The 24,637-nt window shown below is 41.9% G+C and overlaps 7 protein-coding genes across 9 annotated transcripts; 3 read left to right on the top strand and 4 right to left on the bottom strand.

Annotated features, from left to right (window-relative positions):
• Positions 1–217: 217 nt before the first annotated feature.
• On the top strand, positions 218–2,055 carry LOC132784035 (CDK5RAP1-like protein). The gene has a single exon (XM_060789405.1). The coding sequence runs from the start codon at positions 289–291 to the stop codon at positions 2,053–2,055; it is 1,767 nt and encodes a 588-aa protein (XP_060645388.1). The 5' UTR covers positions 218–288.
• LOC132784037 (exosome complex component RRP46) lies at positions 2,048–3,060 on the bottom strand. Its single transcript, XM_060789410.1, has 3 exons — positions 2,820–3,060; positions 2,519–2,754; positions 2,048–2,464 (listed from the first exon to the last, which is right to left on the bottom strand). The coding sequence occupies exons 1-3, from the start codon at positions 2,923–2,925 to the stop codon at positions 2,096–2,098; spliced, it is 711 nt and encodes a 236-aa protein (XP_060645393.1). The 5' UTR covers positions 2,926–3,060; the 3' UTR covers positions 2,048–2,095.
• A 356-nt stretch (positions 3,061–3,416) lies between these two features.
• LOC132784034 (cytoplasmic aconitate hydratase) lies at positions 3,417–8,404 on the top strand. The gene is made up of 10 exons (XM_060789404.1): positions 3,417–3,524; positions 3,601–3,693; positions 4,495–4,664; positions 4,732–4,947; positions 5,001–5,511; positions 5,569–5,669; positions 5,738–5,854; positions 6,659–7,313; positions 7,379–8,097; positions 8,156–8,404. The coding sequence occupies exons 1-10, from the start codon at positions 3,518–3,520 to the stop codon at positions 8,264–8,266; spliced, it is 2,700 nt and encodes an 899-aa protein (XP_060645387.1). The 5' UTR covers positions 3,417–3,517; the 3' UTR covers positions 8,267–8,404.
• A 172-nt stretch (positions 8,405–8,576) lies between these two features.
• Positions 8,577–11,176, bottom strand: LOC132784036 (solute carrier family 25 member 44). Of its 3 annotated transcripts, none has more exons than XM_060789408.1 (4): positions 11,111–11,176; positions 9,703–10,664; positions 9,509–9,636; positions 8,577–9,438 (listed from the first exon to the last, which is right to left on the bottom strand). In XM_060789408.1, exons 2-4 carry the CDS (start codon positions 10,427–10,429, stop codon positions 9,247–9,249), a joined length of 1,047 nt encoding a protein of 348 aa, XP_060645391.1. In that variant the 5' UTR covers positions 10,430–10,664; positions 11,111–11,176; the 3' UTR covers positions 8,577–9,246. The 3 variants fall into 3 exon arrangements, with proteins under 3 accessions (XP_060645391.1, XP_060645389.1, XP_060645392.1); XM_060789406.1 differs by lacking the exon at positions 11,111–11,176 and adding an exon at positions 10,942–10,956; XM_060789409.1 differs by lacking the exon at positions 11,111–11,176 and having other exon boundaries at positions 9,703–10,672.
• Positions 11,177–12,000: 824 nt separating this feature from the next.
• Positions 12,001–21,754, top strand: LOC132786424 (ETV5-related protein Ets96B). Its single transcript, XM_060792945.1, has 7 exons — positions 12,001–12,033; positions 15,671–16,157; positions 16,213–16,392; positions 17,190–17,340; positions 17,476–17,522; positions 20,372–21,101; positions 21,159–21,754. The coding sequence occupies exons 1-7, from the start codon at positions 12,016–12,018 to the stop codon at positions 21,541–21,543; spliced, it is 1,998 nt and encodes a 665-aa protein (XP_060648928.1). The 5' UTR covers positions 12,001–12,015; the 3' UTR covers positions 21,544–21,754.
• On the bottom strand, positions 12,096–13,811 carry LOC132785771 (uncharacterized). The gene is made up of 2 exons (XM_060792044.1): positions 13,556–13,811; positions 12,096–13,499 (listed from the first exon to the last, which is right to left on the bottom strand). Exons 1-2 carry the CDS (start codon positions 13,602–13,604, stop codon positions 12,151–12,153), a joined length of 1,398 nt encoding a protein of 465 aa, XP_060648027.1. The 5' UTR covers positions 13,605–13,811; the 3' UTR covers positions 12,096–12,150.
• A 69-nt stretch (positions 21,755–21,823) lies between the features above and the next one.
• LOC132786426 (uncharacterized) lies at positions 21,824–23,977 on the bottom strand. Its single transcript, XM_060792946.1, has 3 exons — positions 23,535–23,977; positions 23,289–23,469; positions 21,824–22,677 (listed from the first exon to the last, which is right to left on the bottom strand). Exons 1-3 carry the CDS (start codon positions 23,674–23,676, stop codon positions 22,038–22,040), a joined length of 963 nt encoding a protein of 320 aa, XP_060648929.1. The 5' UTR covers positions 23,677–23,977; the 3' UTR covers positions 21,824–22,037.
• Between the last annotated feature and the right edge of the window lie 660 nt (positions 23,978–24,637).

The raw sequence follows: 24,637 nt of genomic DNA, 5'->3' as shown, positions 1-24,637 counted from the left end.
GAATCGCATTATTGGTGCACTTGATCTAAATAGGGAATAAGGTGCTAAAAATTGTAAGTGAAATAATCAGCTGTTCAAGGTTTAACAAACAAATTATTCAAGCAGATTCGGTTTTTTAAATAGGTATCAAGAAAAAATTTTCTAATCGTTTTCAGCCAATTCTGGTACTGGTATATTTTGGTATATTCTTTTATGTAAAATACTATGTATACATTGCGGTCATACTGGCAGTGACATAATTTTGAAACAACACAATAATTGACTGCTTAATTTGGTTACCAAATTGTCATGAAACTAAGATGGCAAATGGTAAATGGATGTCTACGCCAGCAATGGCGAAACCATACAAATATTATAACTGCATCAGCCGCCCCAGTAACCGCTTCTGAACTTAAAGTAAACAAATCCACTGCACGTGAAACTTTCGTGGAGCGAGTCGAACGCGGTCCTGGACTGAAGGATTTCTTTACTGTGAGGCCCAAACAACGACTGATTGAGGACAACGAGATTTCAGATACCAGCAATAATATACCTTATTTGAATGCTATAGATTACAATGGTCATGGCAGAAAGGTGTACTTTGAAATCTACGGCTGCCAGATGAACTCAAACGACACTGAAGTTGTGTGGAGCTTGTTGCAAGAGCATGACTATCAACGTAGTAAGGATGTGGCTGACGCTGATGTGATAATGCTGATCACCTGTGCTGTGCGTGATGGCGCTGAGAAAAAGATCTGGAACCGTTTGAAGCATCTACGGGCGCTCAAAGATCGGCGAGGACACAAAAGACCGCTACAATTAACACTTTTGGGTTGTATGGCAGAGCGATTGAAGGAGAAACTTATCGAGCAGGAGCAATGTGTCGATGTCATTGCGGGTCCCGATAGCTATAAGGATTTACCAAGACTGCTAGCTGTAGCTCGACACTATGACAATGCGGCAATCAATGTGCTGCTCTCTTTAGAGGAGACATATGCAGATGTGATGCCGGTGCGGCTAAACTCCGAATCCCCAACAGCTTTTGCCTCAATTATGCGCGGATGTGATAACATGTGCTCCTACTGCATCGTGCCTTTTACACGTGGTCGCGAACGTTCCCGTCCTCTCACGTCGATCGTACGCGAGGTCAAGAACCTCCAGCAACAGGGAGTCAAGGAAGTGACTCTGCTTGGACAAAATGTTAACTCCTATAGAGACAGAAGTGGCGAACCTGCAGGAAAAATTGATAATAACGTGGTGCCTGGGTTTAGCACTGTTTATAAACCTAAAACTGGTGGACTGCCATTCTCAACGCTGCTGCAAAATGTTGCCGAGGCTGTTCCGGAAATGCGGATACGTTTCACATCGCCACATCCGAAGGATTTCTCCGATGATGTACTTCACATCATTCGAGATTATCCCAATGTCTGCAAACAGTTGCATTTGCCTGCCCAATCTGGTAGCACTTCGGTGCTGACCAGAATGCGACGCGGCTACACTCGGGAAGCTTACATGCAGCTAGTGGAACATATTCGTGGCATACTGCCAGATGTGGGCCTTTCAAGTGATTTCATTTGCGGCTTCTGCGGCGAAACGGAGGACGAGTTTGAAGACACAATTTCGTTGATCCGCAGTGTACGCTACAATGTGGCGTTTCTGTTTGCCTACAGCATGCGCGAGAAAACAACGGCGCATAGACGGTACGTGGACGATGTTCCATCCGAGGTAAAGACGGCCAGGTTAAAACGCATGGTAGAGGCATTCCGAGAAGGTGCCACAAAATTGCACAGACACTTTGAGGGTCGGGAACAGCTCATCTTAGTTGAGGGCAAAAGCAAACGTTCCGACAACTATTGGTTTGGGCGCAACGACGCCAACATCAAAGTTATTGTGCCGGCAACAGCTTTGCCATTGACACAGAACAGTGGGCAGCTTAAGGACATCAATGTAGGTGATTTTGTAGTCGCCAAAGTTGTGGACTCAAACTCCCAAGTTCTGAAAGGTATTCCGCTACGCTACAGCAGCATTTGCGATTACCACAACAGTAGCAAAACCAGATTAAAGCAAGTTCAATAAAAATGATTTAATTACTTTATTGAAACCTAATCTTTGTACATCACATTTCCATGGTGGCTTCCTTACTCGTCGCTGACAGTACATCATCACTTCTGCCGTGGTATTTGCCAATATTACTACGATAGAAGGCAAATATGTCCGCACTGGCGGCTCGACAAATACATTCGATATCATTGAATTGAGCAATCTTGAAGGAACCCTTTGTTTGCACCAATAATAAATTTCCATCGACCGAGTCAAAAGCGAATGTGAAGCTGGCTTGTTGATGCACTGTTTCACTCAGTTCTGGGTCCACGATAAACTCTCCCTCCTCATTTATAATACAGTGCACCGCAGCAAAGCTGTATTTCAAAGGCAAGCCGCCAATCAACATTGATAGGCAAGCTGCATTTAAAGCACACGCGTCTATCTATAATAAAATTGTTATATGCAACTCTATAGCTGTTATATTTACAAAGCTTACGCTGCCACGATCCTCTAGTTCCTGAATCTGTACAGACATCTTTGAGCGAGGATATATCTCGCTTAGTAGCGCAAGTTCCAACACATCTCGAATGGCCGCCTCACGTATGCGTTCTTTCACCTGCGGCAAGCCGGCCTTGGGACGATAATTGCACTCCAAGTAGCTACACTCGATGCTTAGACTCTGCGTCTTCACCTCAATAGGCCCCATCACAGCAGCGATGACCACTGTAGCACCTGTGCAATAAGAAAGAGTGCAATCAGCCGGCATTCGAGCACAATGACATCTTAAGAAAACTAACCTTGGCTGTACATCACTGAGCCGTCGCAGCGAGAAAGCGGATTGAACTTGCATTTCATCAAGCGCAATTTGTCCTTAGCGACTTCTTCTGTATCGGATTTACCCATAGTTGTTTATTGAATTTGTGAACTGCAATTGAAATTATCAATACGAAAACAACGTGCGCTTGTTGATAAAAACGTTCATTGGTGATGAGCGGTTGCCGATTGATATGGGTAATCGTTATCGAATCAACAAGTGCAAGAGATGTGCATTTGAAAACAATAATTTTTATTGTAAATGTAAGTTAATAATAATAAATAATAAATAATTTTCATTTGAAAAAAATGGTTTATACATTATTTTATAATGTACATATTTTCTGTTACTGGCTGAAATATCGAATCAACAAATGCATGAAATGAGCATTTGTAAAAATATATTTATTACTTGAAAACAACTATTTTTTATATATATACATATAATATAACAACATTTTAAAGTTCCCAGTAAATAATTGAAATTGGAAAATTAATTTTAAAGTTTTTGCTAAACATCAACTACGATTAAAATACCATATCAAAAGCATTGAAATATCGATGCATCGCTAATTCATCGATGATTCTCCACTTCCACAAAAAATAAGATCACAAAGTCTTGCTCATTTCACAACGTAAACGCTCATAGTTCAGGTTAAATTTGTCTTCAGAAAGCGCAATAATGTCAGGTAAGTGACATTTAAGCTAATTAAGCTAGTCCTGTTTACTCTTACATAAGTGCCAAATAAATTCTTATAATTACAGGCGAAAATCCGTTTGCCCAATTTGAAAAATCCTTCATTAAGGATGGCACTGTCTACAAGTACTTTGATCTTGCGTCCATTGACAGCAAATATGGTGAGTGCTAAACCTGATATACATTTTTCTATACATACACATATGTATGTACGTACGCGTTTAAAGAAAAAATTAGCAGGGAAGCCACTGAGCAGAGGGGTGTGTATGCAGCTAAACGCACCTGCGATGAGTTGAAATTTGACCTCAGAATCTGATACAATATTGTAGTACATATGTACCTTTCTGGCGAGCGAATTTGCAAGTTTAAGTAGTGTCATTGGGCAGCTGCTGATTTGATTTACCTAACAACATGCGGCAGCTTTCTAAAACATGCCATACGCGCTTAGTGGAAAGCGAAAGTTATCACATTGCTTAATTCAACTCAAGCAAGGCTCGTCTGGGCGGGTCAGGCACACGACGACGTCGACGTGTGTATATTGATAAGAGGTGCCTAGAAAAAAGCACTCGTATATTGTACGATAATCAAGCTTTTGTATTATGTAGACATGTAGTTATCAGCATGAGTGAGCAAGACAAATTGAAATTGCTAGTTTCGAGCAACTTAATGGTGTGATGCTTTAAAAACCACACAAAAACACTTGTGTTTCACAGGCCCCTCTTTCAGGGACTCTCTTTCATTTGACCCATGCATCTTTAGTGCTTCGGAATATTATTTAAGTACGGCACGTGTTCCTGTTATAGACAGACCAAGTACAAATAACAGTCAGTTATCGCTCACCTTGAATGGAATTCATTTGCTACTCTAATAACGTAATCCCGCCATCGCTGATTATTAGTCACTATCTGTTATCTATCACTATATATATATTTTTTACCATAACGCCTCACATTTGATTACAGATCAGCTTCCCTTCTCCATCCGTGTGCTATTGGAGTCGGCGGTTCGCAATTGCGACAACTTCCATATTCTAGAGAAGGACGTTCAAAGCATACTCGGCTGGACGCCGGGCTTGAAGCAGGGCTCCAATGATGTAGAAGTGTCCTTCAAACCAGCCCGTGTTATTCTGCAGGTACTTCTCTCTACTCACCGGAACACCTAGAACACATCATACTTATTAAATTATATTTGTCAAATAGGATTTCACAGGCGTTCCTGCCGTTGTCGACTTTGCTGCGATGCGAGATGCTGTCCTGGATTTGGGAGGTAATCCCGAAAAAATCAATCCCATTTGCCCCGCCGACTTGGTCATTGATCACTCGGTGCAAGTGGACTTTGCCCGCACGCCCGATGCTCTGACCAAGAACCAAAACCTCGAATTTGAACGTAACAAGGAGCGCTTCACTTTCCTCAAGGTAAATTCAATTATATGCTCTCATCTATGGATTTATCAGTTTATACTCTGCAGTGGGGAGCTCGTGCCTTCAACAACATGCTCATTGTGCCACCTGGCTCAGGCATTGTCCATCAAGTGAACTTGGAGTACCTTGCCCGCGTCGTCTTCGAGAACGATTCTACCGATGGGAGCAAGATACTGTATCCCGATAGTGTTGTTGGTACTGATTCCCACACCACTATGATCAACGGCTTAGGCGTACTGGGCTGGGGTGTAGGTGGCATTGAGGCTGAAGCTGTGATGCTTGGCCAATCCATATCGATGCTTTTACCTGAAGTTATTGGCTACAAACTGGTGGGCAAACTCAGCTCATTGGCCACATCCACGGATTTGGTGCTGACCATCACCAAGCACCTGCGACAACTGGGTGTTGTTGGCAAATTCGTCGAGTTCTATGGACCTGGTGTGGCTGAACTGAGCATTGCCGATCGTGCCACGATTAGTAACATGTGTCCCGAATATGGCGCCACAGTTGGCTACTTCCCCATTGATGAGAACACACTCGGATACATGAAGAAGACAAGTACGTGTATTAAGAAAATAAGATGACTTAAATCTATGTCCTCCAACTGTCTTACAGATCGGTCTGAGAAGAAAATCGACATTATTCGGGAGTACTTGAAGGCCACTCAACAATTGCGCAACTACTCTGAGGAGGCTCAAGATCCGAAGTTTACACAGGTACTCTCTCTGAACAGTGCTCAATATAAAAAAACTTTTTAATATTTATATGACATCTTTCTTTTTAGAGCATCACCTTGGACTTGTCGACCGTGGTTACCTCTGTTTCGGGACCCAAGAGACCACACGATCGAGTCTCCGTTTCGAATATGCCCGAAGACTTCAAGTCCTGTCTGTCCAGCCCGGTAAGTTGAACAAATTTCGCTCTTATGAGATAAACAAAGCCCAGTGATGCTTGCATATTCGACAAAACTGAACTTAGTATATCCCATAAATTGAAATCGAAAACACATATAACAAAACTCGGCGGAACCGTATATTGTTAGCTCTATGTTAAGCTGCTTACAAAAAGAGCTATCTAAAAGAAACAGCAACTGTGATATGTAAGAATATTTGAAATGTAAAATCACGGCTACTATTTCCTTAGATAACTCAATATAAATTTTGATTTGTTTCCTTGGTGCTCTGCCTTCAAAGTTAGATCAACAAATGAAAATCGCTTTATAATTGACTTATACTTGGTTGAGACTGCACCACGTAACACTTTGAACTGAAACCTGGTTCTTGTTCAGGCAGCTCTTATAAGCTACGTTGCGTTCAATGGCCGCTGCCAGCGCATCAGGTTTCCAACGCTATCGTTGGCGGTGATGGTGGCGTTGGCTGATCGCTTTTGGTTAATGCCAACAAATTGCTGAGAATGCGCTTTGCTTTCTAGCACACTCGATATTTTTTGCCGAATTTCTAAAAAAGACTATAAAGCGCTATAGAATTTATTGCACTCGCTTGGACTTTGTCGAATTCTGAACACAGGCCTGGGTCTGATTGATTTGGATTTGACTCAGCGATGGGGCCTCATGCGGCAGTGGCCGCTTCCGCAAAACAAACTGACCTACAATTTACCATTCGACCATTGTGGGGTCATTGGACGTTCAAACTGGCTGCCGTTTATGCTGAAAATGTAATCGCTTTATGTTGTTGCCACACTTTAGGTCGGCTTCAAGGGATTCGCTATTGCGCCAGAGGCTTTAACGGCCAGCGGAGAGTTTCAGTGGGATGATGGCAAAACCTACAAACTTCAGCACGGCTCCGTGGTCATTGCGGCAATCACATCTTGCACCAACACATCAAATCCCTCGGTGATGCTGGGAGCTGGTCTTTTGGCTAAGAACGCTGTCGAAAAGGGTCTCAGCATTTTACCGTACATCAAGACATCACTGTCGCCAGGGTCTGGTGTCGTCACCTACTACCTCAAAGAGTCTGGTGTCATTCCATATTTGGAAAAGCTAGGCTTTGACATTGTTGGCTACGGTTGCATGACTTGCATTGGAAACTCTGGACCCCTCGAGGAGAATGTCGTAAACACCATCGAAAAGAATGGTTTGGTGTGTGCTGGCGTATTATCCGGCAATCGCAATTTCGAGGGTCGTATTCATCCCAACACTCGGGCTAATTATCTGGCGAGTCCCTTGCTGGTAATTGCTTATGCCATTGCTGGACGCGTCGATATTGACTTTGAGACGGAGCCACTGGGCGTAGATGCGAATGGCAAGAACGTTTTCCTTCGTGACATTTGGCCATCTCGTACGGAAATCCAAGAAGTGGAGAATAAGCATGTTATTCCTGCCATGTTCCAGGAAGTCTACAGTGAGTATAACAGCCAAAACCATATAAAAAACAAAAATAATGGAACTTATTTATCATACAAATAGGTAAAATCGAATTGGGCTCACAGGATTGGCAAACCCTTGAGGTGTCCGATGGCAAGTTGTACCCATGGAGTGCTGATTCCACATATATCAAGCGTCCGCCATTCTTTGAGAATATGACTCGCACTTTGCCCAAACTGCAGAGCATTGAAAACGCACGTTGTCTTTTGTTTTTGGGTGACTCTGTAACCACAGACCACATCTCACCAGCTGGTTCTATTGCCAGAAACTCGCCAGCTGCCCGTTTCCTCTCTGGACGCAATTTGACTCCTCGAGACTTCAATTCCTACGGCTCACGACGTGGCAATGATGCCATCATGGCACGCGGCACATTTGCAAACATTCGTTTGGTGAATAAGCTTGTTTCTAAGACCGGACCTCGCACTCTGCACATACCCAGCCAAGAAGAGCTGGACATCTTCGATGCCGCCGAGCGCTACCGTGGAGATGGCACTCCATTGGTGTTGGTGGTCGGAAAGGATTACGGTAGTGGCAGCTCCCGCGATTGGGCTGCTAAGGGTCCATTCCTTCTGGGGGTGAAGGCAGTTATTGCCGAATCATATGAACGCATTCATCGTTCCAATTTGGTCGGTATGGGTATTATTCCCTTGCAATTCCTGCCTGGTCAGAACGCGGAAACTCTCAAATTGAATGGTCGTGAGCTGTACAACATATCTTTGCCAGAGAGCGGCTTGAAGCCAGGCCAGAAAATTCAAGTCGAAGTAAGTATTTAGTATTGCTTTGATTATAATAATACTTCATTAATGAAATTTTAACCAGGCCGATGGCACCGTTTTTGAGACTACCTTACGTTTCGACACGGAGGTCGATATTACATATTACCAGAATGGCGGAATTCTAAACTATATGATTCGCAAGATGCTTTCTTAAGTTGTTTTGTTTTTTGTTAATATTCATAAATTCCACTTGCATTTTAAATACTGTACATTGTAGTCTTCTAAGTTTTCAATGTGTGATGGTGATTTCCCTGCTGAATCAATAAAGTAAATCGTTTATTCCTTTAATTAAAAGAGTTAATGGAAATGCAAGTTCACCTTATAGCACATATTGATATATGAACTTTCTCTTGAAAGGGCCTACTTCAAGTTCTTGAGTTGATCTAACAATAACAAAAATGCAATAATCGATTAGAAGCTAATGTATCAATTCCCCGCACAAAAAGAACATTCTTCGTAGTGCCAAAAATTCTTATAAATTATTGTTTGTACTTTATTACACAATGCATGCTAAAACTAGTTTTCAATCAAAGAACACACATAGTACATCCAATAAGAAGTGCCCAGTGCTGACAAAAAGGACTCGATAGGTAAGTACATACAAGCATTAGCAAGTTAATTTTTGGCGTTTATAGTATAATGGTATTTTTATAACATTATTATCAACATCATCATCAATTACATACTTAAATATAAAATATATAATGTACAAGAATTCATTTGAGTATACATGTGCTATATTAATTTCTGCTTTAGTTTTTGCCTCTTCTGTCGTTAGGTTATAAATGTAAAAATTCACTAGTAACAAAATAAATTTCGTTATTTAACACCATCGATACGTTTAAGTCGAATTGCATTAATCATAAACGATAAACGTCAAAACATTGTGAATTTTTTTATAATTCTATTTTTAAGAAACATTTTATTTCTCTAAACAAAAATGACGATTTAGAATTAATCTAATAACCTGTGCTTGTTGCTATCCATTTCGTCTGTTATTTACAAAGGTGAAGCCCGCTTTTCATCCCTCCAGCGCTATCCAGCTGGCTCGGCAATATATCTCTGGTGGTTCCTTAGTATGTTGCGTAAATGCAGTTAGGATTTCATTTAGGTTTTCAATTGTGCGGTCCGTCATTACCACCGTATCAAGTGTTTGTATTGCTCATCGACAGCAATTCGCTTGATGGTTTCGTATCCCAGAATAATGCTAAATGAGAAAGCCGCTGACTGCACCAGGCGTGCGGACAATCCTTTAAAGAAGCAATTCAGCTTCTCCTCATGCCACAATTCGCGAAAGGCAACGCTCATAGAGTCCAGACGGTGAACCTGCCAATGGAAGCATATAGACAATGCATTTTGTGAAATGTTAAACACAGTAAGTAAAGGTTGCTGTTACCTGCAGACGTGCTCGTACTATATCCAATGGATTAGTTAGAATGGTTGTGGTAAAGCCACCCAAGCTGCCAGCCACGCATTGTATGAATAAATGAGAGACCCATATTGGACAGATGCGACACAATTCATCTAGAAGTTGAGAATTCAGTTTCGTAAAGTGGACGGATTGCATAGTGTCGAATTAGTTAGACCCACCTTGATACAAATGATAGAATGCCCACCACATTGCAGAGTTGGGAACGTATGCCATCAGGCTGGCAGTGTAACCTCTGTAGAAGCCGCGTAATCCATCTCTCCGCATTATCTCGCGTCCAATGTCCATCGATACATGCAAGCGACTACGTCCAGGCCATGATTTAATACCAAGTGGATTTATGTCTGCTTTCGAGCCGGCATGCGCTGACATCCCAAGCACCATAGCATGCTGAGATATCACGTCAAAAGGAACAATTATGGTCTGACCCACCAGCGATGCACAACCACCGCCAATTAAAGCTTTAACACGATGCCCAGCTCCAAGATCATTCAGAATGTGTCGAACACCTTCGTATGTGCTGATGTAAAAGACTCCAGATACGATTTGAACTGATGATATCCAGAAACCGCGATATAGACCAGGAACACCCTCGGATCGATAGATTTTCATTGCACAATCGATCATTCCCTTGTAGATATCGCTCTTGTGCTGGACCTGAAGTTGTGTCTTGATAACAGTCAGCGGGAATAGACAGCATCGTACGGAAAATGAGCTTAGCATGGACAGTGGAAAGAACTTGGTCTTGTTCATCATGTCCCATTCGATTGTGCGTATATAAGCATCATTTTTCCCTCCTATTGCTCCTGCCCCTCCTCTATCCTTGGCCTTGCCTGTGCCGGTGCCTTCGCCATTGGCCATCACGCTCACGCCGGTACTGTTCGACATTATGTTAGCTGTATCTTGAACAGCTGTCGGAGACCGTGCGCTCGCCGAGCTGTGGTTTTTGCATGCGCGGCCAGTCTGTGAGGGATCTTGAAATCGCCTTTAATTCCTTTCTCCAGTAAGCAGAATCGTAGCGCCTTAATTACTTACAGCATCATGGTCCAACAACGACTGTTCTGCCGACCAAAATGACTCCTGAAATATAAGTATCCTAAGTGCAATGAAGATGTAAGACTATCTGGAATAACAAAAATAATATACTATATACATATATATGTATGTAAGTACTTTTCTGCTCCCAAGGTTAATGCTCGAATATGTGCATATTATTTTGTAATTATTCACTGTCACTTCTTTGTCTTATTTTTTATTTCGTTGTTTTAATAATGCTATTATTGTTCACACGGCGGCAATGGCTTTGGGATCATCTGGAGGCCATGGCCATATGTTTACAATTGTCATTGTAATTATATAATGCGAACATACACACAACTTCCACCACCTGATCGAGTTACCGTGTTATCATTTTGCTCTTATCATTCGTTTCGCACATTTTGCATAAGACGGTGCCCGACAGAAATGATTCGATTATGATGAAATATATCTAACGTTCACGGTGGTGAAGAGCGCTCTCAACTTAGATCTATTAATATTTGTTGTTGATTTTTAGTCACTCACACCCACCCTGTTCACTATTGTTGATGTTGGTAATACATTCAGTGTGACCTCAAGTCACATACTCTTTTGCGGCGAAAAAATAAAGTAAGTCAAAGCAAGGCATATACTGAACAATAATCAATTCTGGTATTTTTTAGTATTTCGGCTGCGCTGAATATGTTGTTTAATCGACAATAAATTGATTTCAACTATGTGGCAACACCTACCTCCTACCTTGGCATGCACACACTGGCGTTTTTTGGCGCTAAGTTTGAAAAAAAATGACGACCTTTTTTTAAAATTACGTATTTTCCTCCAGTTTTGTGAGGCCACTGAATTTCGAATACAAATAATAAATTATTTGTGTTAGGAATGATAATGGGTTGTGGTGCTATGGGTGAGGAATTTAATTTTAATAAATATGTAATAATTTGCTTTTGTCAATGATTGTAAAACTATTTTTTTTCGCTCACTACACTTTCCATTACATTACTAACAATGTAAATAAGTTAGCTTAATTTTTTTTTGGTAATTGCCAAAATAATAATCAATGAATCCTATTGGCGAATACACCCATAAGTGGCCCACCAATGACAATCAAGGGGGCGTTCTGCGACTGCGCTTTGTGTCACAGCATCATTGCAGACTGTCCATCAACCCCCATAAACACACCAGGACATAAATCATGCTGAATGTTCATCGCATCCTATGAATTTCAGGAGTGCCAACAGTTGCCACGAGTACTTCAAAAACGTTGCACGGAATGCGGCGACGATCGCCGACAGCGACAAGAGAGTCCGACGTTGTGATTAATAATTCAAAATTATTGATGCACGGAAGCAAGGTGAAATCCTATTACTGAAAAATTTTACAATAGAAAAAGAAGCGAACAGCGTGTAAGGTTTACTCGAGTGTGCATTTTGAGCCACAAAATGGATACCGCTAAATTGGTAAGAATTCTTTCAAAATAAGTAGCTGAATCAAGTGAAAATGAAGTTCGAATGGTTAAATACTTAAAGCTTTAATACATTTGCTCTGAAAATACTACGTATATTTAAGAGTCGACTTCAGCCATAGCTAAGCGTATAGCCCATGTTCTCCATGAGCGTCTCCTTGATCGCTGGCTGAAGGGCCCGTTGCATGTAAGTGGTCAGCAGTCCACGCACTCCCATTGAAAATAGCTTCTCTAGCTCATTGGACATTGCGTCGCCTACAAGTTCCTCATGATTGCCTCCTCCTCCTCCTCCATTACCGAATATGTCGGCGAAAGCACGAGCATCTGGCTCTACAAGCTGCTGCAGTTGGTCATCCTGAAAATTTAATACATCTCCATTGAAGTGCATCTCATCGGAAGAGTAATCGTCCGCCATAACATTTCTACGTCGCCGTCGTCGACGCTTGCCCTCCAATTGTCGGCGTCGGTAAAAATTGTCCCCATTCGGATCAAAGAATTCGCTGGAATCTCGAAATCCCTCGTTACTTTCCAGATTCAGACTGTGATCCCTTTGAGTTGTGTGCTCCAGTCGTATATCGTACGCTGGCTGTTTATTCTTTTTAGAGGTACCCATTATAACATGTGGTTCACCCAATTCAACTTCAGGGGTAACACCTTCGCTGTAGCCAAAGCGTCGCTTTGAGTTCTGACGCAATCGAATCCCACTCGGTCCTTGGCAGCCGTGTGCAAAAACGGATATAAACCCAGGCTCGGCAAAGTGCGAATCCGTGCGAACCGAGGCGGCGCCCAATCTTCGCGATTGCTCATACGCTGAGGACGCTGATGCCAAGGCGGAACCCAGTGGAACAGTGCGAAACTCAATGCCAGCGTGTCTCATGCGCAATATCATGTGGCAGCGTCCACCAGTAGGTTGCAGCACCACCTTGCCGCTGAGTGTCAAGTCTGGGAAAATGAGTCGTGTGTCAAGCGTTGAATTCTCAGTGCTGAACTTGCACTTATCAATCTCAACCCACCGCGACGCGGCTTTTGCCGGCGGCACGCGCACCTTCAGATCCTCAACCTCAACCCGCGAGATGGCCAGTTTGTGTGGTTGACGATTCTGATAGGGTTGATGCGACTGCTGAGATGACAGCAAATCCTCTAGCTCTAGAGCACTGTTGCCGCTCCCACTGCCACCTCTGGAGGAGCCGCTGAATGCATAATGGCGTCCACTACGCCGGATGCTCTTAGCGTAGTAACCGCGTACGTAGTTGGCACTGCTGCCCACGTTGTAGAAGTCATCCTCAGGATCACTTTGCTGCCCATAGAAGTTGTGATACAGCTGATACGGTGTTTGCAGTGGCTGCTCCCACATAGAACGTGAATTCTTGGTCTGAACACTGCGTCGACGCATGTGCTCAAGAGCATTCTCCAGACGATTGGAGCAGCGCTGCGGAGCTTGGTACATCTGACTGAAGACAGCTGCAGGCAAATGGCAACATAAATGAATGCTCATTAATACGACTTGACGAACTCACCTCGGAGAAGGGCGCAAAGTAGAAACACACAGAGTTTGGCTCCCAACATGCTGGCTGAAGAAATACGGAGTCTGTCCGCGGAAGAAGCACCACTCCAGACTGGCTCAGGTCTCAACCGAAAATGGGCCCCAAGCTTCGACGACAACGCATGCGAGACCGAGAAACTTGCTCGGTCTCGCTTCCATAGACACAGCCGCAACAGCGCCCACAAGAAGTTCACGACAACGACGATGGCGATGGCGATGGTGACGTTGACGATTCCGAAGTCGTGTCACTGCCTCAACATGTGCAGTGAAAGTGTTTTCCACAACAAGCGCCAGCAGGCGAACAACGCACATGAGCGTGGAAACAGCCAACACAAAAGCAAAAAGAAAATCATTGTCTTCTGTTGCGACTGCTGCTGTTGGTTGTTGGTTGATTGTTGGCTGCAAAGTAGATCAAAGTTGGAAACGCAAAGCAAACAAAGCATCGACATCAGATCGTCATTTCGTAATGCGCACAAGCGTCGTAAAATTGTGGGTCAAAGTTCATAGGTGTTTGTTCAATTCATCAATTAAGAAAAAACTAGACGATTGCATGGCGATCACCAGTCAAAGTCGACGAGCAGCTTTGCACCGTTACAAATTATCGTTAATTTTTCTATAATTTAAGCCGTTTTTTGTCGCGTGTCTTTGGGCGATGTGGCAACGCTTGGCTGGCTGCTCTTGACGGTTACGGTAAATAATGTCGGTAATTTGATTTAACAAATTGTTTGCGTGCACTTATAAGTCACCAGCATTTTTATCATCACGACGCAATGCAGCCTTATTATTCTGCTATAAGAGTACGTTAAATTTGTAACATCTGTATATGGCGGAAACGTTTTGCAATTGCAAAATGTAATGTCATATTTTAATGTTAATGTAGCCCACATTATATACATAATCTTTGGAGTCAATTTAATGATCACATTTTAGATATTCATGTAAATGCTAAGAGAAAGCTGCACTCTGCGCAGCACGTTCTGCGTATTTTCTAGCTCTTGTTCATATGTATTAGTCTTGCCGCTTTCTGCGTTTCCGCATGAAGTTAAAACCCATTGCAAAAGTCCCTCCCTCGTCTATATAGTATCGCACTTTCGTCTGATGTATGCATGTATCGTATGTACTGTCGTATCTGGCTATAATGAACTATTTACTGCAAAACTACTTAAAACAATTGAGATTGTTTAATATCGTAATGTTACAATTTTTGTTGAAAATTTCGTTTTTGATCAACTAAAAGTGTATTTGTACATATATTTATATAGGTATGATTGTGTTTGTTGGTAATTAAGGATAACACACTATTCTCAAAGGCTACGATGCGGAACGTTTGCTTTGTGCCAATTTCTAAGTGTCAAGTGGCCATCTCACTGAATGGCAAATTTGCGAATTAACAGAAGATGTAACTAGCAACTTGTAGTTGGCACAACAATTGTTGTCCGTAAGCAAACAAAAAGACCGCCCCTAGTAAGATCAATAAAAGATCAAATGAAGATCGCTTTCCCTTGTAGTTCACTTTCTCTGACTAGCTAGAAAGTAAAATGTCAAGAGACAATTGGAAAGGGGGAAAGAGAGACATGTGTCATCGTCCATAAAGTCGGTTGACCTCAGTTAGCTCATTAAGTGTAAAAGTGTCAATAAACCATTGTGCAGGTTTCCATTGTCTTTGTACGACAAAAGTGAGGGCTCAATCCCAATCGCAATGTTAAACACAATCCTGGGCTAGCTCTAATGCTCATTACTTAATGGACTGGCCAGGATTCTAACAATGGTCAATTGACACCACACACTTTCGAGCTGTTAAGCTAATTGCCACAACTTCTTCACACTTGAGTATGTCAATGTGACGAACATTAGAACTGCAACCTTAACCTGTTTGTGTGGAGTGCCTGGCCAGCGCCGCGGGCTCTTGAGCTGCCTGCCCAGCAGGTGGCTTTAAGGCTGCAGACACTTAAAGCTAGTCTTGACTCATACCCATGATGCGTAAATTACGAATTGCCAATTGATTTGCCAAAAACCGGCTGAGAAAACCCAAAAACAAACTCATAACAATTTCCTGCCGCGTCTTGCTTCATTTCCTTTTTGGTAACAGGTCGACTACGGCGAGTCGAAGACTCATCTGGAGCAGCTCCAGCAGTCCCTGTCGCATTTGGATCACCATCCTCACCTCCCACACTCGCATCATCATGGGCATGCACATCACCATCATCATGGACTGTATCACGCGGCGCCGAATACATCGACCATAACCACAGATTCGCTCGTTTCCTGTGTCACGTCAACTCTGCCGTCTGTGGGCAAGGCCACATCCTCGACCTCATCCTCCTCCAGCTGCGACAATTCCGACCCAGAGCGCAAGAAATGTCACAGTCACACTCACAATTACAGCGAGATAGATGTGGGACATACGCTGATGGAGGCCATCTGCACGTTGCCATTGCCCATGCATGGCCAGAGATCTCCGCCGTGCTGCCTGGCCATGGCTGGCAATACCACTTCTCCCGCCGGGGCTGGAGCCGGAGCTTTGCTGAGTGGATCGACGCCAAGTGCATCCGGAGGCAGTGGGTCTTTTTGCAATGGTGACTTACATGGCGGATCGCTATCGAGACAACGTTTAACTATTTGTCTTGGCAGATCTTGTTCGTGAGTCGTCCTGGTATGCAGCGCATCATCATCACCACCATCACCATCACCAGATGCCCGATGAGCTTGTTATGTACACAACGCCAGCGCCGACGGCGGCAGCGGCCGCTGCCATTGGCAAGTTTGGCTTGGACACATCTACGGAGGGTTACTTGAACGCAAGGTACAATGGTAAGCGTCCACATCCACAACCAAGTCCATGTTCACGTCCATGCCCGGATGCAGCTCCACGACCAGTGCATCAACAATGTTGTGTTTGTTTTCGCTATTTACACTTTTTGTTTATTAACTTCCATTATTAGTTCTACCTCTCTCTCTTTCTCTCTTGGAATTCTTTGGATTAGAATGGGCATGAAGATGGGATGATTTTGCCGCAAGGCTTTTCATTTGTTTTGTTTTGCTTAACTTTTTACTTTACATACAAACATTTCGCAGGAGAATGTTCTATAACACATGATGTTAGCAACTTCTGCTAAAGAAATGAAACAGCTAACTAAAATTTCATTAAAGCTTAAAGCTGAGCTGCAAACCTTAAAATCTTGATTGGGATCGATTCGTTAAGTGGTTTTTGGAAACTCTTTTTTTCATTCGGTTTAGAAATTGTGAGAACATTGTAGAACTTGAAGTATCGGAATATATTGAAAAGAAAAATTCTCTCGAAACGAGCGTGAATCGGTTTGTAGCCCCGGTTTAAGGCATCTATGATTATAATTTCTATATCTACCTTTACTACTCGCATTGTCTGCCACTTGTCGGACTAGGAGCACTTGCCATGTGCATATGACATGGTTCATTTGTGGCCTCAAAGATATCCCGGCGTGTGGCTTAATGCGAAATATTATGTAACAAAAGCAAAAAGCTCTCTCTAGCATTTACTACTACTGAAAATCACATTAAAAATCATTCCATTTTGTGCCGCTTATGCCGACGATGTCTGTCCTCCGAATGCTTCTCCTCTGGATCTGCAGTGAATGTCAAAGGCGTGCGCCATGAAAGAACATCAACTTTCTTCGAAATACCTGCTGTGACGCACCCGCACCCGCACTCCCATCCGCATCCGCATCCACATCCGCACCCTCATGCTCCTCATGCTCACCCGCCGCATCCATATTGCTACAGGTATGTAGTCAATGTGGCTGACAAGACAAGCCACAAGTAGATTGCTCTGGACGCTTCAGCTGCATGCTAACTTAAAGTCAATCAACTTTTTGTATTTTCAATATATTTTCACGCTACCCCAAATGCTGTCGTTAGATTTCCAGCATCGCCACCCGCGGGTATACTTAAAAAGAGCGACGAAGGTAAGCAAATGAATAAAAATTATTAAAGTCTTGTGTCGTAACGTTACCATTTATAAAAATTATGTTAAACCCTGTGCCGGCTTCAGGCTTAGCTGTACTATAGAACATTAGCTTCGGTTGTGTATTCCAATAAGTCAATTTATTCGTTTTTTTGGTATAAAAGAAATAGAAACGAAGAAATCGTGCACATAATTTACAATAACAATATCCGCGGTGTTAGTAACCGCTAATCCAATTGGTAGCACGGGCATGGAATTGAATTTGAATTCAAGAAGAGCTGCGTTCAGCGATGCAAGATACTTATACTTGGCCTCCGGCCATGGATGGATGAAGCACGATGAAGGCTTGCAGTCAAACAAGCGACTCAATCACAATCCGCTGAGTGGATCGAGGGAGTTGAGTACTGGGGTGCACAGTGGGTGGTGGAATGAGAATGGAAGTGGGAGTGAGATTCAGTTAGGGTTAGGTTGAGGGGTGGCACCATTGGGAAATAAACACAGTGAGCACTCTCTCTGCTATGCGCTTCGTTTTGGAAGCCAACAGGTTCTCGACGTACGATTGCTATTATCGGCGATGATGTTTTTACTTGTCGACACTTTCTCATGGATTATGCAGAGGTATCTCTTGAATTTTTAATTCCTTCAGCGTCGAGTCGCGTTGCCCTGCTGATGTGATTTTGAGCGTGTAGCAAGGAGAAACCTGACCCAGCAACATCATTATCATCTGCAACAACGGACAATCTAATGAAAAGAGCAATCAGAGTCGATGAGAAATAACATTGAAGTGGGGAAAGGGCGGCAAAGTTAAGAGATGGGTCTGGAGTTTGCTCTGTTCATTGCCCTTAAATTGCAGCATATTGAGCATATTGTTTACAAGGGCGCTGTGCGAAGCGTGTGGGTTGTTTAAATAATTAATTCCTGCTAAATACCTTGGCCATTTAGTGAAGCAAGAACAGACTGTTATTTTACTAGATTTAACCCACCATAGTCGATCCATTAAATACTCTTTTAACTTTATTAGAGATATTATAATATTTTAAAAAGTCATGTATTGTATGGGTTCATAAAAATAATTATGGTTTTCTTTTTTTGCGAAATTGATAGATTTCAGCACTCAATATGCAAATCATTCTACTTACGGTGGCATACACAACAATGTGTATGTTATGTTAAGAGCGTTCCATTATCAAATACTCTGTACTGCCCGATACTAGTGATTAATTAACTTTTAAGATTTAACATTTTCAACTTCAATTCAACATATTTTGAGTCTAAAATTGGTGTTTCGATTACGATTCTCCAATTTCATATTCAAACTGGAATGTGTAAAACAGGTGTGCCAAAAATTTGTCTCTGATATCTAAGAATATTTGCACAGATAGAATAACTTGTAATCGTATTCAAATTCAAAAAGAAAAGCTATTTATAAAAAAGTTTGTCACAGAAGGTGAAGTCAAATATGACACTTAAAGTTTAAAATGTGTTCATAAGGCTACGGAAGACATATGCTCACTAATGAACTACACATCTTACAATTGGATATTGCCGAATAAAACAAATTGGTTTGCTTAAATAATGTTTTATTTTGGATGATTTATAATTTAGTATAACTATATTACATTTTATACTACATGTGATTGTTGCCTTCAATTTAGTAAACATTTGTATATCCAGAGGAATTTTGTGACGACAAGAAATGTACACAGAAGGCACCATCATAAAGTATATTTATAACATATATTCTTGATCAACGTCAGCTGCCGCAACAATGCACACCTAAATCTTAAATCCGCTATATTCGACACATACAATAATAAGTCTTTATGATTCCTGAATAAACAAATCAATGTGTTGCTTTGGTTGAGATCCCCCATTAACTTTGAATCCTATGAATGAAGTAGTATATTAATTTACAAAGTTATGAACCCATTCTATCCTATGGGTAGCGGGTATTAACATAATAAAATATAAAGCTAGGTATATTTTAGTATTTGTTGGTATATAATTTTGGTATAGTTTAATACAGTTTTGTTTTGCTTTTATTAAAAATAGGTAACGGATACCTCGCAGTTGTGCAGACTCGAGTATTTCTGTATAACTTGTTTCTATTTCTTTAGATTGTTTTAACCATTTTAAGCTTCTGTCTAATTCGTTCTTCTTCTGTAGGTTTGTAGTTTTTTGAGTGTTCATCAATTAATTAACTTTATGCAGAATATTGTCGATAACTATAACCCCTTCACACATAGCAAATTGGAAAGCTACAGTCGAGTGTGCTCGACTGTGAGATACAGCTACCCATTTTTAATACAGTATTCTATACATTTTTGGAAAAGATACCACAAAATATATTTAGTATATCAATGGTGTACTACGGAGTTTTACGTTATAGAAAAGTATTTCTCAAATAGCGAAACAAAGTAATAATACCCTATTGGAAACGGGTATAACAATATCAAACTTGTGGAATAAACTGCAAATATTTTGGAGTTTATAAAAAAATAATTTTGTATGGGCAAAAACGCCTACTTACTAGGGGACTTAGTTGCTTTGGCTGACAATCTGGTATATTGTGCCGTCTATGGTATATTTTGAATGTGGTACTATATCGATATACCACACAAACCATTTGGTATATTTTTAGTATTTTTGCAATATATATTGAAAATAATACCGCAATATTTTGCTTTTATTCAAAATTGGTAGCGGGTATTTCACAGTCGAGTACACTCGACTGTAGCTTTCTCACTCGTTTTACGTTTATTTAATGCATTCCAAGTGAACTTGAGTCTATTATTCTTACTTACTTCGAACTTTTTCAACTTTCCAAATTTATATTTCCCTACTTTCTAGAACCAGCATCTGCTGCTGCAGCCGCGGTAGCTGCAACTTATTGTAGTGAAGTGTCGGCCGGGCAGCATTTCCACCAGCAGAACACAAAGATAGAGCATGCCGATTCCACAACGACTGCAGCCATTGTTCAACTTCACCAACACCAACAGCAGCAGCAACAGCAACAACAGCAGCAGCAACAACAACAGCAACAACAGCAGCAGCAGCAGCATCAACATGAAGAGGAACAGCAACATCAGGCTGCTCTGCATGCTCATGCCCACAATCAGCAGCAGCACTCACAGCATGCAACACATCAGCAGAAGGCACATCCCCAGTTGACCCCTGTGCACGCTGCCTCCGCCTTCAAGTTCAGTCACACGGCTGTTATATCTAGCTCGGCAGTGTATGCCACGCCCACGCATTACGCCCACCAAGCCACAGCACAACAAGGACAATCGTTGACCGCCGTCTATCGAGACATATCTCCCACTACAGCGGGAAGTAGCGAATCGGATCTCAAGTATGACAGTGGTCCCTACAACGCCACCATATCCTCCACCTATCCTCCGCAATTGCGTCCCAGTGTGGTTGATTCGACCACGTCGAGTGATGCGGAACTGCGGCTGGATCAGTTCTATGCCAGCAATGCCATCTCCACCAGCAGCAATGGACAAACCATCAGCCAACGTCGTGGTTCGCTGCAATTGTGGCAGTTCCTAGTTGCACTATTAGACGAGCCCGCCACCAGGTAAGTAACTAATGAATCATCACTTTGCAATTTTCCTTAACACTCGTTGACACATAGTTCCAGCTGTATTGCCTGGACAGGTCGAGGCATGGAATTTAAGCTAATTGAACCGGAGGAGGTGGCACGTCGCTGGGGCATTCAGAAGAATCGACCGGCAATGAACTATGACAAGTTGTCACGGAGTCTACGCTATTACTACGAGAAAGGAATCATGCAGAAGGTCAACGGCGAGCGATATGTGTATAGGTTCGTTTGTGATCCTGATGCGCTTTTTAACATGGCCTACGGTCATTTAGCCGGCAAACAAGCAGATCAGCAGCATCACTTGACCTTGGCTCTGGCCAAGTCATCGTCTTCTTCGGAGTCGCAATCGCAGACACTGCGCGTACAAAAATCGACGGCTGCAGATTATTATGACAGTGGCTTGCATAAGTATCAGTAGGCGGAGCGTGGGAGCTATATACATACATATACGGAGGCACAACCATGGCTCGTGTACATTGTGTAATTTATTTTGCATGGCTATATGATTTGTATGCGACGACGGCGCTGTTCGCTGTTTAAATTAAAATGGTGTTTTGCCAGTGTTGGTAAGCTACCGTCATAGTGTTAATCGGTAAACCACCACAGAGTGGTCGCCTATAGCCTCGATAACAAATAGTTTCCAGCTCCACAATCGTTAAATTCAATTCGAAATTTGAAGCTGTGAATTGACAACAGAGTATTATACAAGTTTCTTATATTTGGTTATTAGATGGCTAGCGATAGATGTACAGCTCATCATCTAAGCGAGGCCTTATCAGCAGCATATACTTATAGCAAATGTATAGAACATACAAAATTGTCCACCACGCTATTGTAATCGCGTTGAGGTTGAGTTAAATAAAGTATGTACCGTTTTCTGTTCCGTTACACAACATATGTTACAATAGAGTATTACTCCTGCTTCCGTTTCTTTTTGGGCACTTCCTTCTCTTCTGATGCATCGCTACTGGAATTGTCCGCGTCATCTTCGCTGCTGCTGTTGCTAGCACTTGACACCTTACGTTTCTCTGGCGACTTCGTGAGCTTTTCATGTTTCTCCACATAGCTTTTCACTTTCTGCGGCTGAGGACTGTAAGCCCAGTGAATTAGACTCAAGTGCAGCTTGCTAGGCTCTCCATTTTCCTTAGCAAACAGTTTGTCATCGGTAGTCTTGACTTGATCCAGAAGTTTGGCAATCTGGCGGTTGCGTATAATATCCCAACTTGTAGTATCATCCTTTGGAGTCATCGTTCGCAAATGCTTATAGTTGCCATTGGCCTTTGCACCACCATAAGCGGCGAGGAATTCAGCAGCCAGCGCCTCTTTTGGCTCTGGCAACTGGGCAACCAAAGCATGTGGTAGATAGGCGCGATTATCTTTAATACGATTCTCCGCTTCAAATTCTTCAAGGAATTTCTCAAGCACCTGAACTCCCTCGTTGATATCTTTGATTTTATCCTCATTTTTGGTTCCGGAGAGCACTCTCTTCGAACTGCCGATAAGTCCCTTGATTGCCAGCCTCTGATAGTCAGGATCGCGCTCTGCCAAGACCCTATAAGTAATAGTATTAATATAATTATAAAATACGTTTACAAAACTTTGACTAGCTTCTTTGATACAGCGCTACAACTAGTGTTAGTGTTTTTTTTACTGGAATGTTTTAAGGAAGCGTCGGATTTTATTCATGTCATCTGTGTTGATCAAATATTGTGGATTGTGGATATTAAATTTGTATGTATATGTATTTAGTTTTATAGTAGTAATTAGTAAGCTATTTTAATTCTTCAGGGGGCAGGATGGCTATATGTTTTAATATACAATTTGCATATTGATAGTTGATATTTTTATAGAAAAGCCAAACACACAATTTCATACATATGTATGCACATACATACACACATACATACATATGTATATGCACAGTGTTTATGTTGAACTAACAAATTTGGAATGTCTCTAATTGGTTTGCGTGCATGGCAAATATATACATATGTATGTATGTGTGTGTGTGGCTGAAGAAACAACAGCTGAAGAGCAAATCGAGTGTGAGAGCGAGACACTAAAACTGACACATGACATCATGATGATAGAGCAACAGCAATGTATTGTGTTGCGTCTTGACCTTCATCATTATTCGACAATATTAATAACATTATATCTTACCTGAGCGTTGCCTCTGCAGCTGTCTTGTCCTTAAAGCCAAGACCGGGCACTGTTTGCACCTTATCTTCGCTGTCAGTCTTCGCATTCTTATTGGAGGCACCGCCGCCATTCTCCTCTAGCCATTTCTCAAACACACCGATGGCGTCATTGATATTCTTCACCTTCTCCGACGCCTTTGTCACTGCACCATGATCAAAATTAATGAATAAATATAGCCATATAATCCGATGCAAGTGTGGAACTTACAAGTCAGGACACGCTTGGCACGTCCCAAAAGTCCTCGCACCGTCAGTTTGCGGTATTGCATGTCATGGCTCTCGAGTAGCTTGAGTGTCTCCAGTGCCTTCTCCATATCCTTGAAACCAAATTTCGATTCGCCCTCCGACATTGTTACTTTTTCCGAATTATTTCAAATTTAAATGTATACTATACGTATATCTAACAATTGCCACCGCGATCCACCAGCGACAAACTGAAACTAATTTGTGTTTTTCGTTCGCAATGCTTTTGTTCCACCAAAATAATGACCAACGGAAACAATCAAAGAGAGCACGCGAGAGTATCGGAGATTAAGAGAGCGGCCACTGAGCCAGCCAATTAGATAAGCGAAGCCAAAATAACCAAGTGACACTATCAGTAGTTGCAGCAATTAGCTAAAAGCACAACCGGTTTGTTGTCGTACCGCTGTAGCAAAACAAAACAAAGATATGACGTCAGAGCTAACATCTGTCAGATTATATACGTACACATACATATGTACGAACATATACAGGAAAAATATTGGAAAAAATTGTATGACATTAAACCCACAGGGTGCCAGCAGGAAGAAGGAGGCATCTCCGACCCCATAAAGTATATATATTCTTGATCAGCGTCAACAGCCGAGACGATCTAGCCATGACCGTCTGTCCGTAAGAAACACTGGATATCAGAGACTATAAGAGATAGATCTATAATTTTACAACATTTGTATATTTTGAGAATACCGCAATATTTTGCTCTTAGTCAAAATGTGAAGCGGGTATCTCACAGTCGAGCACACTCGACCGTATTTTTCTTTCTTGTTTATAGTGTAACACAGATCCATCCACAAGCTTGGATTATAAAGCTTTATGCCACCATTCTTGTGCTTAATGAAAACATGAATAATAATTCTACAAAAAGAGCTTTAGTGGTCGAAGTTAATTTATTCAAGTAATATAGAGAGAAATTGTAAATTTCTTTAATGTATTTTGAATTGTCGTCGATATGATGTAAAAAAAAGAATAAGAAAATTAAAAAAGATGTTCTCATGTTGGGGTATTAGTCTCGAAAAGATTTGAAATGATTAATTTTAACGTAATCTAAAA

Source organism: Drosophila nasuta, chromosome 2R, assembly GCF_023558535.2.
Source record: "Drosophila nasuta strain 15112-1781.00 chromosome 2R, ASM2355853v1, whole genome shotgun sequence".
Taxonomy (NCBI): Eukaryota; Metazoa; Arthropoda; class Insecta; order Diptera; family Drosophilidae; genus Drosophila; species Drosophila nasuta.
The sequence above is the reverse complement of the archived record's forward strand: the minus strand, read 5'-3'. Positions and strand labels throughout refer to the sequence as shown.